This window comes from Phyllopteryx taeniolatus, chromosome 4, assembly GCF_024500385.1.
Source record: "Phyllopteryx taeniolatus isolate TA_2022b chromosome 4, UOR_Ptae_1.2, whole genome shotgun sequence".
NCBI lineage: Eukaryota > Metazoa > Chordata > Actinopteri > Syngnathiformes > Syngnathidae > Phyllopteryx > Phyllopteryx taeniolatus.
Window position 1 is genome coordinate 9,173,464 of NC_084505.1, and position 21,026 is coordinate 9,194,489.

General features: G+C 42.2%; 2 protein-coding genes and 1 non-coding gene across 6 annotated transcripts in view; 2 read left to right on the top strand and 1 right to left on the bottom strand.

Annotated features, from left to right (window-relative positions):
* The window catches only part of LOC133477524 (E3 ubiquitin-protein ligase SMURF2-like), a 99,577-nt gene extending 86,287 nt beyond the window's left edge, over positions 1-13,290 (bottom strand). For all 4 annotated transcript variants that reach the window (XM_061772360.1, XM_061772358.1, XM_061772357.1 and 1 more), the window contains exon 1: positions 12,874-13,290. In XM_061772360.1, coding sequence (XP_061628344.1) covers positions 12,874-12,925 — 52 coding nt within the window. In that variant the 5' untranslated portion in view covers positions 12,926-13,290. The remainder of the gene's footprint in view (positions 1-12,873) is intronic.
* Positions 13,291-14,411: 1,121 nt separating this feature from the next.
* Positions 14,412-14,484, top strand: trnar-ccg (transfer RNA arginine (anticodon CCG)). The gene has a single exon. It is a non-coding gene; the product is annotated as a tRNA-Arg (tRNA).
* A 585-nt stretch (positions 14,485-15,069) lies between these two features.
* On the top strand, positions 15,070-20,338 carry LOC133477525 (UPF0450 protein C17orf58 homolog). The gene is made up of 5 exons (XM_061772362.1): positions 15,070-15,365; positions 15,816-16,445; positions 17,343-17,429; positions 17,644-17,835; positions 18,951-20,338. Exons 1-5 carry the CDS (start codon positions 15,158-15,160, stop codon positions 19,136-19,138), a joined length of 1,305 nt encoding a protein of 434 aa, XP_061628346.1. The 5' UTR covers positions 15,070-15,157; the 3' UTR covers positions 19,139-20,338.
* Positions 20,339-21,026: the final 688 nt, after the last annotated feature.

Here is a 21,026-nt window from a genome sequence, read left to right on the forward strand (position 1 = left end):
GGCGATGAAGAACTAGGGCAGGCGCGCGAAGTAAAGCTCAATCTTCATTATGTCCAATAATATGGCAGACCTTTACCATAGTCATACTACAACACCCACCAACATTACAACACTTGCAGTATGGCATACGGCTGTACCATGCTACAAGCGTGTGGAAATATTAACAAAAATGAGAACAGTCGTCACTTGCAAAATATGCAGGTTTATCTCCAAATACAATAAAAGCAGAAGTGAAATAGAAACAGTGAAACAGAAATGCTTATATTTGATGTCCCCATCTTACAACACTATGCGATGGAACATGCAAGATGATTGCTAGCTTGGTGAAGAGAAATAAATGTGCAGGGCTCCCACTCCAGTGAACAGTGCATTCAGCATAATGGTGAGTTGTATTTTTAATAATTTGCTTTTATTCAACTTTATGCCCGTTGGTCAAAACATGTGTGTGGTTGTAGTTCATATAGAACAACAAGGTGGAAAAATTATGGAAAAAAGGCACTGTAAAAGGGGAAAGAGCCATAAAAGAGGCAGGACGCCACATATGTGTAAGGGTCCTGAATGCTGGACTACAACAAGTGATACTCATGTATCCCCCAGTATTTTGTGTGTCCGGTGCAGACGTCGTGTCTAATTATTTGATTGCAGGATGCTGTGTCACTGTATGAATGCGCATGTAGTTGCTACAAGACCCGTTTTCCCAGGTCCTGCATAAAAGGCAAAGGCGGATAAATGGCGTATCTTGTTTAACTGCACAGCAATTCTGCAGGATCTGAATGAAAAAAGGGGTCTACACAGACATCCTTTCAAGTGAAAGACAGACAGAGGATATGTCTATGATCGGCAAGACTCACATTTCCTCTCTGAGGTTTCACATTCCTGGAATTCCGTCTTAAGACCACTGCGACCCATTTAAAACCATTTCCCATATGGAGCAGGGAAAAAAAGTCCAGCTCAAAGAAAGAACAGCCTTAAAGTCTGTAGATCTTATTACTCCACCTTGCTGTAATGCAAGGGGGTGAGAAGCAGTAAATCATGGGGACATGTCATCCATGTGGCGTACAGGCAACATTTATCATCACACATGCTAAGCTGAGGGATCCAATGCTAGACAGAATGAGTGGGAACCCAGATAATACAGATGGCAACAGCAACATCTCTCTGTCACACCACCACATACACGTTGGCCACAACATTTGGTAGGCAACCAAATGCGTTCAAATGCAGGATTTGATTCAAAATTTTTGCTTGGAGAGACTAACAGAGTGATTAGTTGATGAATCCACCTGCCTTCGGTTTCTTAATATGAGAGGTGACGATGTAATTCCTAGCTGTCCAAATATTTGCTGGGACCAAGTTTAATGCATACGGATGGTGTAAAGTTGTCTTTGTTCCGACCGTATTGCACTCCACTCTATATAGCACACTTGTGATCAATTTATAGTAAAACTAGCCTATCGAAACATCATAAACTAAGAATGACTAATGCAATCATTCCCAACCAGTCTGCTGCAGCATATTAGTGTCCGTGTAAATTATAAAATTTTACTTCAGAGTTATTACTTACCACAAATAATATATTTTTGTTCATCTATCCATGTCAGCAACATATATTGAAAACCAGAACAATTAAATGCTCTTCCACTAGATGGGACGGAAAGTACTGTACATTCAAGCTGTCTATCCACCTGTTGCCATTCATACAACAGAATAATAATTGTTTGACTAAGCAGGCCCAGATTTCACACTGAGCAAGCAAATTAGTTAGCAATTTGAGCGAGCTCATCATTATTTCCGTAAGTGGTACCTTGACTTGCATGTGCCCCAACTTACAAGTTATGAGCCATCTCTTGGTCGATTTTTTTGCTTTGAGTTGCGAGACAAAATTTGAGCTATGAGCAGATACAAGATACGCAGTTACTCAGATGAAGTGGGGAAAAAAGTGCAATTAAGGTACTGTAATGTGAATGGCTGTTTGTTTTTATGTGCCCTCCGATTGGCTGGCGACCAGTTCAGGGTGTACCCCGCCTCTCGCCCGAAGATAGCTGGGATAGGCTCCAGCACACCCGCGACAGAAAATGCATGGATGGATGCTGTTAAACAATAATGACATATTTTGTTTTTTATTAAAAACACAAAAGGTTACTGTAATTTCTTGTGTATAATGCACATTTCCCCCAAAACAATTTTGTCAAAAATCAATAGTGCACATTATACATAGGTGTAGGGGAAAATGGAAAAAAAAACTTTCACATTTTATAAATGTATGCCGCCATCTAGAGGTTATGAAAACACTGTACACTTTCATTCCAATATGCCACCGCCACCTAGAGGTTATGAGAAAGGTGTACACTTTCATTCTAATATACCACCGCCACTTAGAGGTTATGAAAAAGGTGTAGCCTACATTTTCATTCCAATATGACAGGGGTGCGTATGACTGCATACATGTACAGTTGTGCTCATATGTTTACACACCCTGGCAGAATTTGTGAATTTTTATTTTTTTTATAAATACGACTGATGACTGAACAACAACCATCATTAATTTCTTTATGGTTATGTTTTGTTGAATGATAATGCTTTTCTGAAATGCTCAACAGTTTCATTTGAATCTCCTTAAAATAAAATTAAATGTGTTTCGCCTGGCCCTTCATGTTTTCTTTAAATAATTGTCCCCATCTTACAAATTCTGCCTGGGTAATCAAACATATGAGCACAACTGTGTGTTTTCTAATTTACTAAATAAAAGTAGGGCTGTGAATTTCACAATAACAGCAAGTAAATTAAAAAAGTATTACGTATTCAAATCAAGTGCTTAACTTCAGAATAATTCTTTGAAAAAATTAACAAAATGCAGTTAATACTTCATGTTTTGATCATATGGGTAGAAGCAAAATCAGGCATTGTAAAAATGCATTATACATAGGTAGAAGGGTTTTCCAGAATTTTTAGCTCAACTTTGGGGGTGCGCATTATACACAAGAAATTACAGTAATTGTGGTTTTTGGCGGATGGACCGGATTGATGACATTTTAATTAATTTCAATTGGGAAAATTAATTTGATGTACGAGTAAATTGAGGTTAGAGCTTGGTGACGGAACAAAGTAAGCTTGAAAGTCAAAGTACCACTGGGTATACTTGTGACATTTTTATACGATTTTTCGAATGGAATATAAGTGCGTTGAGTCAATAAAGGTCAGCAAACACTGGACTAGTGGAAGTAGCAACATGACAAGTAGCCACCACCTTTGTGGAATTTTCTAAAAATAAAAAAACTGTTTTTTTTAATAAATAAATACATGGAATGAGAACTTCCATTCATCCACCCATCCATTTTCTACCGCTTATCCGAGGTCGGGTCGCGGGGGCAGTAGCTTTAGCAGGGACGCCCAGACTTCCCTCTCCCCAGCCACTTCATCCAGCTCTTCCGGGGGGGATCCCGAGGCGTTCCCAGGCCAGCCGAAGGATGTAGTCTCTCCAGCATGTCCTGGGTCGTCCCCGGGGTCTCCTCCCGGTGGGACGTGCCCGGAACTCATCACCAGGGAGGCGTCCGGGAGGAATCCGTATCAGATGCCCCAGCCACCTCATTTGGCCCCTCTCAATGTGGAGAAGCAGCGGCTCTACTCTGAGATCCTCCCGGATGGCCGAGCTTCTCACCCTATTTCTAAGGGAGAGCCCGGACACCCTGCGGAGGAAACTCATTTCGGCTGCTTGTATACGGGATCTTGTTCTTTCGGTCACGACCCACAGAGGTGAGGGTAGGAACATAGATCGACCGGTAAATCGAGAGCTTCGCCTTTTGGCTTAGCTCCTTCTTTACCACAACGGATGGATACAAAGTCTGCATCACTGCAGACGCTGCACCGATCCGCCTGTTGATCTCCCGTTCCATTCTTTCGTCACTCGTGAACAACACTCCAATATATTTGAACTCCTCCACTTGGGGCAGGATCTCATCCCCGACCCGGAGACAGCACGCCACCCTTTTCTGACTGAGGACCATGGTCTCAGATTTGGAGGTGCTGATTCTCATCCCAGCCGCTTCACACTCAGCTGCGAACTGCTCCAGTGAGAGTTGGAAGTCACGGCCAACAGAACCACATCATCTGCAAAAAGCAGAAATGCAATACTGAGGCCACCAAATCAGACCCCCTCTAGGTCTCGGCTAAGCCTAGAAATTCTGTCCATAAAAGTTCTGAATAGAATCGGTGACAAAGGGCAGCCTTGGCGGAGTCCAACCCTCACCGGAAACAAGTCAGACTGTCGGATATGCGGACCAAACTCTGACTCCGGTCGTACAGGAACCAAACAGCCCGCATCAGGGGGTTCGGTACCCCATACTCCCGAAGCACACCCCACAGGATCGTGTGAAGTTGTTTTTCATGCCAAAATGCCGAGTTTCGGTGCATACCCTTCAAAATAAAACTACAAGCATGAAACAGGAAGTCAAGTTAACTTTTTTGACCCAGCCCCCTAAAAGAATCGGAATCGAGAATCGTTTGGAACCAAATCGAAACAAGGAACCAGAACCGGAATCGCTCAAATTCAAACAATGCCCCACCCTATTCAGTATACAAGGAAAAACAAAGGAACTGACCTTGTCGTTTCAATACTTTTGGAGGGGACTGTAAGCTATTGAGTTATTGAGCCATTTATTGAGCTGTAGCTATTTAGTTGTAGACTACAGTGAGGACAAAAAAGTATTTAGTCAGTCACCAATTGTGCAAGTTCTCCCACTAAAAAAGATGAGAGAGGCCTGTAATTTTCAGCATACGTATACCTCACCTATAAGAGACAAAACGAGAAAAAATAAATACAAATAAAAACAGAAAAATCACATCTGATTTTTAAAGAATTTATTAGAAAATTATGGTGGAAAGTAAGTATTTGGTCACCTACAAACAAGCAAAATTTATGACTCAGACTGTAACTACTTCTTTAATAAGAGTCTCCTCTGTCCACCACTCCTTGCCTGTATTAATGGCACCTGTTTGAACTCCTCATCAGTATAAAAGACACCTGTCCACAACCTCAAACAGTCAAACTCCAAACTCCACTATGGCCAAGACCAAAGAGCTGCCAAAGGACACCAGAAACAAAATTGTAGACCTGCACCAGGCTGGGAAGACTGAATCTGCAATAGGTAAGCAGCTTGGTGTGAAGAAATCAACTTTGGGAGCAATTATTAGAAAATGGAAGACATACAAGACCACTAATAATCTCCCTCTATCTGGGGGCCCTGTGGGGTCAGAATGATCACAAGAACCAATGTAACAAAAGCTACCATCAGTAACACACTATGCCGCCAGGGAGTCAAATCCTCCAGTCACCCTGCTTAAGCCAGTACATATCCAGGCCCGTCTGAAGTTTGCAAAATAGAACTTTTTGGTAAAATCTCACCTTGTCGTGTTTGGAGGAGAAAGAATGCTGAGTTGCAGCCAAAGAACACCATACCTACTGTGAAGCATGAGGGTAGAAACAGCTTTGGGGCTGTTTTTCTGCATCCTTGTAAAGGAAAGAATGAATGGGGCCATGTATTGTAAGAGTTTGAGTGAAAACCTCCTTCCATCAGTAAAGGCATTGAAGATGAAACCTGGCTAGGTCTTTCAGCATTACAATGATCCCAAACACACCGCCCGGGCAACGAAGGTGTGGCTTCGTAAGAAGCATTTCAACATCCTGGAGTGGCCTAGCCAGTCTCCAGATCTCAAACCCATAGAAAATCTTTGGAAGGAGTTGAAAGTTTGTGTTGCCCAGCAACAGCCCCAAATCATCACTGCTCTCGAGGAGATCTGCATGGAGGAATGGGCCAAAATACCAGCAACAGTGTGTGAAAACCTTGTGAAGACTTACAGAAAACATTTGACCTCGGTCATTGCCAACAAAGGGTATATAACAAAGTATTGAGTAGACTTTACACCGATTTTATCGGGGTGATCGGTATAGGCCGATATTTAGCATTTTATGACAGCAAAAGACATTTACACCACGTCGCCATCGTGCACAGTATATTTGAATTGAAAAGTTAGTTTATTTTTTGCCTTGTTGCGCATCTTTTGACATCGTATTGGAAATATCTGATGGCCAATAAAGTTACATGTCAGCGGTGTGGAACAGACAACACGTCTGAGACAGACAACACATAATGCCCGGATCAGACTACAAGACAAATTTGCTCTTTCATGATTGCGATATGTCAGACTACTGCAATAAAATCTTGTATTCCGATACAACCGCATCCCATTTTTTACAATCATTGGGCTTTATCTTGTCAACTCAAATGCGACCGGATACACTCATTACCGTGGCGACGACAACAAGAGTGGAGCGCGCCGACTTTGTACTATAAGGACAAAATGGGGGGAAATGTGTCTTGGTTGTCACCGGTGCTCAGGACAGGAGAGGACGTTCGTTTAAGGCTTGCTTGAGGTATGTTCACGTACTTTGAATACGATACGGCTCGCAAGCAGGCCACAAAACGTTATGTAGCCTAGCAAGCTAGTGGTACCACGAACGGTTGGACGTAAACATGCCGCCGTTCTGTCGTATCATGCTCTAAAGTTTCGGTATGGGTGAATTAATTTAATTAAAAAATAAAGTAATTTAATTACAGTAAGTTAGCAACCATTATTTCTGTCATGTAATGTTGGTTTGACCTGACTGATTAGAATACACGATCTGACTAGAGCAGTGATTTCCAACCTTAATGGAGCCAAAGAACATATTTTACAATTTAAAATCTCACAGAACACCAACAAACAAAAATGTCACAAAAAGTGGATAGAACAAAGATACATTATTTATTGTAAACATAATTTTTTTTAGCAATTAAGTACACAAGTATATTCAGTAAATGAGCAGGTCATTTAAATAGACACATTCTTCCATCTTGTGATCGGATCGGTTATCGTTTTTTTCAACTCGCTGATCGATCCCAAAAAATCCTGATCGTGTAAAGCCTCGTATTGAGATGAACTTTAATTATTGACCAAATAGTGACTTTGCACAAAATTTGCTAAAAAAAAAATTCTTTTTTTTTTAAAAAATCAGACATGATTTTCTGCATTTTTTTCCTCAGTCTCCATAGGTGAGGTATACCAATGATGAAAATTGCAGGCCTCTCATCTTTTTAAGTGGAGAACTTGCACAATTGGTGGCTGACTAAATACTTTTTAGCCCCACTGTATATCATTAATACCCTGTGGAGATTGAGTAAATTTGCCATTTGAATCTTGTATGGTTGTAATTAGTGTTTTTTATTTGTTACGTTAAAGTTGGTTTGCGAGAAACTTTCCTCATTTATTATTGTGCATCCTAGCTGTTGTAGTAGGAACTCTGTTCTTTTTAATAATATGCAATCAAGTTGTTGTTATGCATTAAAAGTTGGTTCCTGAGTTGGTCCGTTGGATTTATTCAGTTGTAAGTTGTTTGATTTTCATCTCCAATTCGCTTTCTAATTTTTGTTCTTGTTTTTTCTTGTAGCAAGAGTTTGAAATGATTTTCCCTCTAATTACTGCTTTCCCTGTTTCCCAAAGTAAGGGTGGGGATATAGTTGTAGAATCATTCATACCTAGAAACTTTTTCCATTCCTTCCTTACAAATATATCGAACTCTGGATCTTTCAGTAGGGAAGTATTAAAGCACCAGGTTGGAGAAGGTATCATGTTTGATTCAAGTTTATGGCAGACAGAAATTGTAGCATGATCACGGATTATTATTGGATGTATTTTGGAAGTACTGTTTTGAGCAACTGAGTTATTTGTAAGAAAATAGTCAATTCTAGAGAAGGAGCGGTGTACTGAAGAAAATAAAGTGTATTCCCTGTTTGTATGATTTTCTATCCTCCATATGTCGGCGAGTCCAAAATCGTGCATATATTCATCTAATATTCGGGAAGACTGATTGTTTGGTATTTCTTTTTTTATTGGAGTGGTCCATGGTTGGATTAAGTGCTATATTAAATCACTACCTATAATAATTGTTGAATTAGCTGACAGATTTGTCAGATGTGAAAAAAGTGTGTGAATAAAAGCTGGATCGTCAATATTAGGGGGGCGTATATATTAACTAATGTGTATGATTCGTTAGATACAGTTGAACGAACAATTATGTATCGGCCTTCTGGATCAATATGTGCTATTTAGCGTAAAACATAGTCTATTATGAATTAGTATTGAGACTCCTCTTTGTTTGCTGTTATAGCTTGCTGAAAAGGTCTGACTGAAATTTAAATCGGAAAGGTAATTTTCTTTTTTTCTTGATCCGACACCACGACATGCTCTGACACCACGAGAGACAGCGTGATTTCCCAGATGAAATTCTGGCGGCTATGCTGCAAAATCAGATTATCAACCCCGAAACATAATTACCTCCTCATCCACTTTTTTTCCCTCTTATTGTGGGGCAGATTATCATTGGTTACTTTTTTCCAATCTCTGTTGACGCCAAAATATCATCGTGGAGCCACTCAAAGATTTCATCGACAGATCTTTTGATCACGTCGTCATGCAAGCTAGCGGATCCCACCATGACAACCGCAGCAACCAGCTGAAAAGACGGAAGGCTAACTTGTCCACTCGCACTGAAGATTTTACAATTGACAAGAAGGAGATTATTACAGCAGGAGATTAAGGAGCTCAAAACCATCTTGGATTTCACGCACCAACAAGTCAGCGAGCTAAAAGAAGACAATGCCAAACTTCATTCAGCCATGAAAGTGATGACAATTGAGGTTGAAGTTCTCAAGAAAGAAAAGAAAAGAAAACAAAACAAAAAAAATCAAAGAAGCTATGCTGGATTTAGAGTCAAGAAGCATGCGGGATAACCTCATCTTTTCCGTCATTTCCGAGAGTACACCTGATAATCCAGAAGCTCAAGTAAAAAAAACTTAATGTCGACAGCGCTGAAAATCCCAAAGGAGACACTCGCTAACATAACCTTCCACCGAGTACACAGACGAGGAGGACCGCGAGGAGGGAATCATCCCCGTCCAATCATTGCCAAATTCAAACATTTCCAGTAGAAAGTCTTTGTAAAGTCAAAAAGACCGAGCTGAAGGGTACACAGTTTGGGATGAATGACCAGTTTCCACGCGAAATCAACGAGCGACGCAAAGTCTTGTACCCACTAATGAAGAATTACCGGCAACAAGGAAAACGCGCCTCACCGGTCATGGACAAACTCTACGTAGATGGTCAACTGTTTTGCGATTCCAAACTCATCCCTTGGTTCTTCTAATAGATGAGTATTGCTTAAAAATGTGCTCTAATATTTGGTATATAATGTAGAAAAACAGTGTAGTAATTTGTTAAGGGAAAAAAAATAGCGGAATCACACACATCCTATTGCACCTTCCACTTACTGCCATGGGACATTGCCCTTCTCTCTCTATGGTGCTTCCTTTGCCCTTCTTTATGGGACGCCGATCCCCCCCAACCCCCCCACCACCACCACCCCCGAGCGAATGCCCCCTCCCTGCCCCCAGCGTACATATATGTATTTGCATGCTACTTGTGCTTGTATGTATAACTCGTGATGTCTTCCGTTTCCATGTTCTGGCTATGCTGAACTTATATACAACACGTTCAATATCTAAATACATAATACCTCCTAACACAACTTCATATTACCAGCTACACAATCAATTTTCAAAGATTCTTGATGCGTTGCAGTCAGGTTGAAGTGGCCATTCCAACCAAACTCCGCATTTTGACAGACTGTCCTTTTTGGCAAATATCGTCACGTTGCTAGTTAGAGGCCGTTCTAAGAAATCTAGCACATTTGTTTGGTTATTACTATAAGAGTGAAATTATTCGGTATTTGTCTAACATTTAAGTTGTACATGGTACCAATCTGAGATCTGGAGACATTAGCACAACTGCCTCTTGTATGATGTTTTTCAGCAGTGGCAAACTTACCATGACGCAAACACAGGCAATTGCCCAGAGATTTGCAGGGGCCCCCAAATATCTTATAAAAACTGATTTATTTATTTTTTCCCCATTTAAAGCAATTATTGTTTTAGTCTTAATTCAAGTGCATAAAAACACATCAAAATGCTCAATCTATCCTGATCGTTCTGACAGCCCCTCTCCCTTCTCATGCTATTCCATTTTCTAAATGTGCATGTGCAAACTAAATTCAGACTTGCTGGCGCAGTCTGGTATACGCGCAAACTACTTCAGCATTTGCCAAATCAGGTAAAAGCACTTCCGCCTCGCTCGAGTGAATGGGGAAATGTCTATAATTTATATATATATATATTTTTTTTTTTAAACACAAGCTGTTACCATAGAGCCACCAAAGACAACTGTAGACAGTCTTTGGGCTTCATTCGTGTTGACATGCATGATATCATATTTGTATAAATAAATGACATACAGTGCCGGCTTGTATTACTTTTGTAAAAAGAAACATCTGGATGATTTTTTTGGGAGAATATTATATGGACTGATGAGACGAAAGTTGAGCTTTTTGGAAGTTGTGTGTCTCATTACATCTAGCGTAAATATAGCACTGCATTTCAGAAAAAGAACAAGAACTAACAGTCAAACGTGGTGGGAGTGTGGTGGTCTTGGGCTGCTTGGCTCCTTCAAGACCTAGACAACTTGCTGTAATTAATGGAACCATGAATTTTGCAGAAAATCCTGGAAGGGACTGTTCAGCCATCATTTTGTGATCTTAAGCTAAAGCGCACTTGGGTTCTGCAGCAGGATAACGATCCAAAACCCACCAGCAAGTCAACTTTAAATCAAAAACTAAATGAAGGTTTTGGAGTTGCCTTGTCCAAGTCCAGACTTGAATCTGATTGAAATGCAGTGGCATTACCTTAAGAAGGCCATTCATGCTCAAAAACCCTCAATTTTTGCTGAATTCAAACAATTCTACAAGTAATAGTGGGCCAAAATATCTCCACAGAGATTTCCAGTTATAGAAAACGCTTGATTTCAGTTGTTAATGCTGAGGGTGGCCCAACCTGTTATTGGGTTTTGGGGGCCATTACTTTTTCAGACATGGCCAGGTAACTGAGTAGTTTTTCTTACTTAATAAATTCATCCATCCATCAATTTTCTTCCGTTTATCCGAGGTCAGGTCGCGGAGGCAGTAGCTTTAGTAGGGAAGCCCAGACTTCCCTCTCCGCAGGCACATCCTCCAGCTCTTCCGAGGGAATCCCGAGGCATCCTCTGGCTCCTCTCAATGTGGAGGAGCAGCGGCTCAACTCTGAGCCTCTCCCGGATGACCGAGCGTCTCGTCTTATTGCTAAGGGAGAGCCCAGACACCCTACGCAGGAAACTGATTTCGGCCGCTTGTATCCGGGATCTTGTTCTTTCGGTCATGACCCACAGCTCGTGACCATAGGTGAGGGTTGGAACGTAGATCAACCGGTAAATGGAGAGCTTCGCCTTTCTTCTTAGCTCCTTCTTCACCACAACGGACTGATACAAAGTCAGCATCACTGCAGACGCTGCACCGATCCGCCTGTCGATCTCCCGTTCCATTCTTCCCTCACTCATGAACAACACTCCAAGATATTTGAACTCCTCCACTTGGGCAACGATCTCATCCCTGACCTGGAGAGGGCACTCCACCCTTTTCTGATTCATGGCCATGGCCTCAGATTTGGAGGTGCTGATTCTCATCCCAGCCGCTTCACACTCTGCTGTGAACCGCTCCAGTGGGAGTTGGAGATCAAGGCTTGATGAAGCCAACAGAACCACATTAAATACCATTTAAAAACAGCATTTAAAGCTCACTTGGGTTATAGTTGTCTGATATTTACATTTGTTTGATCTTAAACATTAAAATGGGGAAACTAAGCAAAAAAAAAAATACAAACTTAAGGGGTCAAATACTTTTACAAGGCACTGAAATCAATCCTAGTCATGATCATTAGCATATGTAGAATAAAGAGGAAATCAGCTATTCCGTGTTCCGCGTTAGTCACGTGATGTTCCGCATATAGCAAGTTGTGATGAAAATGAAGCAGAGTTACCTCAGAGGAGCGGAGAAGGGGAGCAGGCGAGAGATAAAAAGTTTTATCAAAACTACCAAAGGATTCAATCTTCTTCTGACACCAAATGTGGGTAGCCAACAACAGCAAGGCCAAGATGCTCTTGCCAGTAACAGTAGCACTGCTGTAAGTGACAGCCCAGGAGAAGTACAGATGAAGTTGAAAGTTACATATGTGACACTTTTCATCATGAAGACGTTAGTAACACTGTGTATTAGGGCTGTCACCATCAAAAATGTATTTGCCTTGTTAAAGGATTAAACTAAACCAGATACACAATTAAACAATATCCCAATTGTAAACTATATTACATGATGATACATATGCTCATCAATTACAATAAAAGATGATTCATTTGTTAGATAATAATCGCGTTGTGCTGAGGTGAAGTTAAAACTTTTGTCAGTGCGGTTCATGGATGTGGAGTTTGCCTTGGGCCCTCAAATGACAAAATACGTCTCTGCTTTAGGAAATGTACATCTTATGCGTCCATTAGTCAATACACACGTTTATATGATGTGTTTTTGCCTCAAATTGTGTATTCTAATTGTCTATGCCTGGACCTCGTAAAGAAAGCAAATGATTGATTCATTCGATTCTTTATAAGGCGAAAGGCCATGAATGTTTGTTTGCTGTCAAGCGAACATAGGTCACTGTCTGCGTCGTGTTCATGAGGAGACATTTACTTTGCAAGACGTACAACGATAGCTCGCTAGACAGCTAGATAGATTGATAAATAGATAGCTAGATAGATAGATGTGTGTGCCACGCACACCACATCGCCAATTGACCACCAGCAGAAGTTAGCTGGGCTATGTAGCATGCTAACAGGGGAGGGCAAGGGGGGGTTAAATTCGCTTACCTGTCAACCGCAGCTTTACTGGGCCATTCCTCCGAACTCCTTGGTTAGACATCCCCCTTGGTTTCCAGCGTGTTGAAAATTAACAGCGTGTACGATTCATTTGTTGACTCGTTCAAAAGGTGTCTCCCAAAGCAACCCCCTGCTTAGCGTCCTATTAGCTTGTTGGCTCACCATAGCACATCACTGGCCCGTGGACATTTCCACAACGGTGTCACGAACGACTGCATGGCTGAAAATGTTAATCCTCACGTGGGGGGTAAAAAAAAATGTCAGAACACGCCCAAATATCGTGCATGCCGCGAACAACGTGAAAGGATGCCCTCCCCCCTCAAAAAAACAAAAAACAAAAACAAAAACAAAAAAAATTCAAGTGAAAGGTTCGTCCTCCATCCGGACAGGCGTCTACTCGGGCAGGATGCTTCGTAATGACTGAGTGGAGGAGTGCTCAACACACTCAAGGCTCGTAAAGCGCAACAAGCTAAGGAAGCATCTGGTATGTCTTTTCAAAATAAAACCATTGTCACGTTGTTCGTCAGCGAGTTGGACTCAATCTTGGTGGTGTAAATATAGAAACTCTGGGTCAAACCGGGCAGTAATATTACTTTGAAATTTCAATTATATTTCGGCCGTAATATGGATAACTTTATGTTCACACTTCCGGCATTTCACAGCTCTGTAAGTGCTCCGACAACACGATTAGAAAGTTGCAATTTCTGGACAAAATCAGTATTTATAGCATTTAATATTGCCAGTGGAAAGATATCAATTAAAAAGAACATGAGAGATCATTTATAACAGTACACATTGTTGTACTTAACATACCAAAATATGAATGACTCTATGATAAAGGGATTCCTATTTTATTTTGATTTTTCATGTTCAGGAATATAATTTTAGTTTGCAATACAGTTTTTTTGTAAGCATTATCATTTTATCTGGAATATTATCTGGATCAACAGTACATGAGGAATGAGGGAAATGGATAGATGGATGGATGCAGATGAAACTTGGGTTCTTGCATACACAAATTTCATGTATTTTCTAAACTATAACCGTAGAAAAAAAATCTGGTTGATATGTAAAAAAAAAACACAAAAAAAACGATAGGAAGTTACACACTGACTAAAATACTAATCGTTTATGTGGCTATAATGCTAAAATCGTGCCAACAAACCCGGGCTCAAAACAACTTCCAGGAAAAAAAATATTGATTTTAACTTAATTTTTGCATGTGGTAATTTATCTACATCCGTTGAGGGTGAAAAATCAAAATATAACAATAGCGTGACCATACCATTCATAAATCACTTCGATTTTCAAGAAAATAGAAAAGGTCATACCCACTAAATACGGATGGCGCCATCTAATGGTAAAAATGAGTCAGAGTCCCATTCTCGCATTCAGAAGGAACCCGTGGGTCTGCCGACCTTGCGAAAATCAGTATACTCGTCACAATAGGGAAACATTCCCAGGAACGGCAATCGCAGGTCAACGCTCATGCTTTATAAGACAAAAATCCATCCACGGCGTAATATGGTGACCCAGTGGCCTAATGGATAAGGCATCAGCCTCCGGAGCTGGGGATTGTGGGTTCGAGTCCCATCTGGGTCGTTTTTATGAGATGTGCTTGTGGCGAAAATTAGGAATGGTTCCACCCAACGTGTTTTGCCAAGGTGTCAAAAACGCATACCATTTGTCTTTTTTTTTTTTTTTTTTTAATTTAAACGAGAAAACAAAGACGTTTTAAAGCGGAAAGAGTTAATACAGTATTAGGTTACATGATTTTTGGGAACAACAGATACGAAGCTAAAATGAACGAATACCTATATCCATGCGTGAAATACTGAAATCAAGATTAAGATTGATTAATTTAACATTAAAAAGGAAAGTAAATCACTTTACCGAAGTTTTAAAGCTAAAGTAGGCCTGTGCTGTGGTGCTTAGTAGTTGACTATATATTTCTTTATTGAATTTGATGGCTGCAGTTCGCAGCCCCCACCTCCAGGAGGAGGTAAAGCTTCATTTGCGCAATTGTTAAGAGCGTTTAGAAAAGCACGAGCTCGTCCGCCGTGCCAGGAGACGACATTTATTGATGTATTTATTTATTCATATTTAATGATTGAAAAGGTCAACATGGGAAATGTACAAAATAAGAACACAAATATACACATCAATCATGTTTACAACCCACTAGAAACAGCCCCTCTACGTCATCTGTCATTGCAGACATCTTTTTTTTTTTTTGCGCTTATTAATGGAAGGAGTGTCATGACAATAGAACTACATGTGTGCGTGTGTCAGTATAGGACGTCCCGCCTTGCTCTCAGGCCCATCCCAGTGGTGTATAAAAGTCTGTGGAGACTCTGGCGCAACTGCAGTGCATCTCGCTCTGTGTGTCTCCTCCAACCACGACGACGACGACACGATGAGGATCCATCTCGTTTTCTTCCTGCTGCTCCCGCTTCACAAGGCGCAGGAACATGTTGTTAACGGTAAGCGATAACTCAGTTTAAATGTGGGTTACCCGAACATATGGTCTGGAAGGGTTTGCAGTATTTTATTTTATTTGTTTTAATTTCTTGACAAGGGGCTTTTTGAATGTCTGTTCATGTTGTTCTCAATAGTTTATGAACAGTGTAAGCAGTCAAGCAAGTTTGGGTCCAAGATAGGAACCACATTTCTAATTTTACAATGTGATTTATTGTAAAACATTCATCTTTTAACTTGGAGATTTTTTTTTTTAAATTGGAGATTACAAAATGGTTTAAGGCACCAAAATCTATCTATCTATCTATCTATCTATCTATCTATCTATCTATCTATCTATCTATCTATCTATCTATCTATCTATCTATCTATCTATCTATCTATCTATCTATCTTCCTACCTTCCTGCCTCAGTGATGTAAATTTTGCTTCTTTTTGAATACATTCTACTTCCAGAGTTTTATCCTCTTGTTGAGAAAAGTCAGAGAAGTTTTGTGGACCCCCCACAGAGCAACCAGAGCAGGCTGATGGTGAAGGAACCATCTCTGCCCATCAACGAACTTCTAGAGAAGAGCAGCAGGACCGGAGAGTCCAAATTCTCCCTTCATCCTTTACCCTCTGGCATCTGGCCAAAGCACAGCGACCTGGCACCCGTCCCTCGCCACCACGGTCCCCACAACAAGAGCAAGCGGGGCCCCAAGAGCGAGCACCTGCTGGAGCTGAGCACGGATAAAACCAGAGGAGAAGTGGCCGGCTTGCTTCCCAAACCTTCTCTGACGGCGTCGACGGCTGCGGCCGCCAACCGCACGGCTCAGCCCGGCATCAGCCTCCTTCCGCCCGCCGAACCGGAGGGCCATCCCAACTCTAGACCCAGGAGCGCTCCTCACCCACAGCCTGCTCCAGCACCTTCTCCTCGCAGAGACCCCCCCAACAGACGTCTGGACCCAGAGGAGAATCGCCCGGGCAAAGCGGGCCTCTACCATACCGGTATTGGAGCGGCAGCGCCTCGGAACAACAGCCGGCCGCCTGTCACCTTCAACCGCCGATCCTCCAGCCTCCTGTACCAATTTGACATTCTCAGACGAGGTCAGTGTTACGTCCCGTTCCTGGAATGTGAGCACATGTCAGATCTAGGAATGGAGTCATTCCCCGTTACGTACCTTTGGGGATTACAGATTTGAGATGGGGTCACGGTTAGCACGTCGGCCTCACAGCTCTGACTGCGACCTCACCCATCATGACTGAGCTCACAACTCTGGCTTTGAATCTCTGCTTCGGCCTCCCGGCGTGGAGACACCGCATCTCGCCCAAAGTTGGCTTGGCTTGGCAAGGCTCACCATAATGAGGCCCAGGGCTATAGGAAATGGATGAAAGGGGGGATAACTGAAAACCCATCAGTGAAATGTACTCCTGCTTGTTTTTCAAGCCATCATATCACACTAATTAACACAGCGGTAGATTTTTGCATGCTTTGGGTCCAAACAAGTGCTGCTTTTCCAAAATAAACACACAAGACCACCTGTAAGAAAGCAGCGTGCAGGAATGGTTATTTGCATGAAGTCTAGCACTGCATCCAAGCATTCTCTATTCTAATGAGCTGGAGACTATCCCTGGAGCAGGGTGCACCCTGGACTGGTCGCCAGCCTAACGCAGGGCACATATAGATAAACGACCACAATTTAGAGCCTTCAATTAAGATGACGTGCATGTTTTTGATGTGGGAGGCAACTGGCCCCGAGAAAACCCACACATGCAAACGCCACACAGGAATATATAATCCATCTGTGTAAGAGCAGAACCTTTGATACCGGTCTTGTAACGGATCTTATCAGATATCTCTTTGACGCCTGTGTCTGTATTGAAATGCATTGATTTACCATAGACAAAGTGCAACAACATTTCCAGTTAATTGGGGAGGAAGCAGTTGTACTGACATCAGTTAAGCCCGAGCAAACATTCAAACGTGTCATTCGCTGTTCGCAGAGTCCGACCTCACCCATGATGCTTTCTGCATGAGTGAGTGCAGGAAGGAGAAGGACGAGAGGGATTACTACTGCTACACCGAGTTTGGTAAGTCAGCACGATGAGCGACAGTATGAGGAGCGCGACAAAGAGGTTACCTTGTCCGCTTGCCGAGGGCGCTGAAAACCAGTGTTTCCCAACCTTTATGGAGGCAAGGAACATTTTTACTTTCGAGAAATCGTCTGCTACGCCAGCCCAAAAGTGTCACAAGGAGTAAGTATATCAACTACAATACCTTGACAAAGATCTCCCACTAAAACAGCTGTCAACGGGGTCGTCCACGACATCGACGTGCTGCGTAAAGGGATACGTCTCATTACTCTGATGGTGAGCAGCGACGGGTTCTACAAGATGAGTCGCCTCTATGCCACCCCTGACAGCTTCTTCTTCAAAGTGCGCCTTCTGGTCCTGGACACGTACAAATGCAGCAAGCCCTGTCCTGATATCAAACTTGGTAAGTACTCAATGTTTGGAGTAAAAAAAAGTTTTTAGTAGTGCCACGATGGTGAAATTCCAGTTCCACACCAGCGCACAAGAAAACGAATAGCAAAGAATCACAAATATTTACAGCCCCAGCAATTACACTGAGCAGAATGAGTCGCAGTGTAGATAGATAAAAACATTACTATAAAGTGGCGGAAATAACACTTTTAAGTTTGTTCAGTACAGAAATTGACAGTCTTAACCATCAATTGCCCTCGGTTTGGAGTTTCATGTAAGATCTTTAGTGGTTGGAGTGTGGATGATCATGAGATTGGTAAGGGCGTAGCCTCAACGTACATGGCAGGGTTATCCGAAGGGCAATATGGACCTCAGTCACTAAGAAAACGGTTGGTAACACACCATGAGGTAGGTCTTAATGGACTGAAACCTTGCGGTTCCTGCAAGATCCCCGTGCTGATGAACAGACCAGTCTTAAGTTTGCCAGTGAACACCTAAATGAGTCCGAAAAGGCTAAGCAGGAAGTGCTGTGGTCAACTGGAAACAAAGTTGTGCAAATTGGCATAAACTGGACCTACCGTAATTTGAGGATAAAAAAATGCGAGGGAAACATGTTTTACGGCTGCTTTTTTTCTGCAAGGGTACACGGCTAGGGGGACAATGAATAGAGCCATTTAAATCTAGATTGAAAACCTCCTTTACTCAGCAAGATCACTGAAGGAGGCTCATGGATGGGGTCCTGACAAGATCTAAAACATACTGCCAGAGCAACAAAGGAGGGGCTCAAGAAGGAGCATACTAGATAATGGAGTGGCCGAGTCAGTCCCAAACCTTAACCCAATAGAAAACCTGGAGAGGGGGCTGAAACTGGACCAACATCCCTTCTGATCTGTGTGCGAACCTGGTGACCAACTACAAGAAATGTCTAATTGTTGAGCTTGAGTAGAAATGTATGTTTTCCTCGGGGATCAAATTCTTATCTCACTCAATGAACTGCACAAAATGTGAATAGCTTTTATTTATGCTATTGGGGGCAGTATTGGTTAAAGGGTCGCACAAATATTAAGAGCTGAAAACTTGCTTTTGAGGTATACCTGGTCCTCAATCCTATTTATTCTCATTCCCAAGGGACCAGATACATTGTTATGGGCCAAATCTACCACCGGAGGCGGCATCTTCCGAATGACCTCCTGAACCTGCTCGGGGGCCGACTAAAACCAGGCGACGGCATTCTCAGGAGCAACAACTACGTGAAAAGGTTTAACAAACGGAAGCACCAGAAGGTCTTGGAGGCCACCCGCTCCAAGTGTCGGTGAACCCAAACATGAGGCCGTCGCCCCCTCCTTCTGCTTGCAAGGGAAGAGACTTGGCATCTTACGTGAACCGCTTCGAAATAACCCCTGAGTATTATACACCAGAAGGTAAAGAGGCAGCACAAGTAGTGTTTAGCAAGTTTGCCTCTCAGTCGAGAGGTCGTGGGTTCGAATCTCGGCTATGGCCTTCCTGTGTGTAGTTTGAATGGTCTCTGCATGCATGCATGCATGGATTTTCTCCGAGTACTCCAATTTACTCCCACATTCCGAAAACATGCACGTTTGGTTCATTGAAGACTCTAAATAGACCAGTTCAGGGTATACCCCCCCCCGCTGGAATTGGCTGCAGCTCAATCCTTGACCCTGAGAACAAGTGCTATAGAAAACGGATGGAGGAAGAAGGAAAAGACTCTTGTGAATGGATTCACTTTCCCGTGGACCACCATGATGTACAGTACTACAATCCATCTTGCTAACTAAAAATACCAACGTGCTCTCTTGTGTAGATCATTTTCCAAGACAAATGTGTACAATTTACAGCATTAATTGAGGCGCCCAACAGCCCTAAATAACTGATATTTTAACATACTTGACCTCCTTGTTTATTCATGTCTGGTACATGAGGCATCAATTGGCTCACATCCAAAAGGGAACTTTCAGACTAAACTCAACATGTAATCCGCATATTTGATTGCCATGTACTGGTATTAGGCAGCTACTGTTGATCTATGTAATGCCTTTAAATTGCTGTGGACACGAAACGTATCATTGGGGTTGGTTGTTATTGGTGAGCGGGAAATGCACTTTTGATGTTACAAGCACTACAAAAGAGGCATTAAATAAATTCAATACAAGTAACCACATACAACACCCCTGATTTTAGACAAAAAGAAGTTTGCTTAGTTTTGTTCATTCAGTTCACACATTTTTATGCCAAGTGTTGCCTTGGCTTTGGTGCCTTGCTTAAGGGCACCAGGGCAGTCTTCACATCTCTCGAGCAACCCGTCCCAATTTCCATGCTTCCATTCTTTAGATCCCCAAACTGATCTGCTGCCCTAGTTCAAAATAAAAAGTACAGTATTGGACTGGGGAGGGACTTATGTTTATTGGTTCCCGTCTGCCCCTGCTTTTCATGAGAGGGTGATCATTTGCACTGAATGCTGCATATACGTACATTAAGTTAATAAAATGGATTGTTTTGTACTCTTTGATGCCACAAGAAATATGTTTTGTACCTTCTGTTTCTTAGTGGGATGGTTATTCCAAGGGAGAGTTCTGTCTCTGTGAATGTTTTTCAGCTGGTCTGCTTGGTTCCCAGGCTGTGGAAGAAGCATCTATCTGGGATCAGCGCTGGAGGGCTGGTGTTGGGTGTGGGGAGGGCAGGAAACAGGAGCCCACTGCACATCTTGGCCAGCATCGCAGTGGGAGGACATTCCTCATCACAGAGGATGTAGTGGAGGAGGAAAAGAAGGGGCGAGGGGGAGGTCTAATTTGCAACTTGCTTTGTGTGTAATTGCACCACAGCCACATGGAAGGAAGTATGTGTGTTTGATAGGGGGATGAAACCATATAAACCTGGTGGTCATCTCTCAACATCCACCCCAGCCGAGGTCTTTATTTGCCGCTTTGACGGATAGAGGAGCAGAACGGTGTCAAAAGAAAAGGTCGCCATGGTTCCTGACTGGCTCCTTGCCTGAAGTCATTTGGTGTATTTCAGGTGTTGTGGTGTGCCCCAAGGATATATCCTAGGCCTCACACTGCATGTTAGCACAAGAGATGGATGCCATTATGTAAGAGGTCATCAACTGTACCAAAAAGTTAAGGTTAATTGGCTTTCTTTCAATTTCAGGATAACCATAAAATGCAGATTCAGAATACTTTTATTAGTCCC

Coding starts and splice junctions, on each gene's coding strand:
- LOC133477525 (XM_061772362.1), top strand. CDS start 15,158: ATGTGTGCGTGTGTCAGTATAGGACGTCCCGCCTTGCTCTCAGGCCCA. Junction 15,366..15,815: donor GCAGGAACATGTTGTTAACG/GTAAGCGATAAC, acceptor TTCTACTTCCAG/AGTTTTATCCTCTTGTTGAG. Junction 17,430..17,643: donor CTACTGCTACACCGAGTTTG/GTAAGTCAGCAC, acceptor CCACTAAAACAG/CTGTCAACGGGGTCGTCCAC.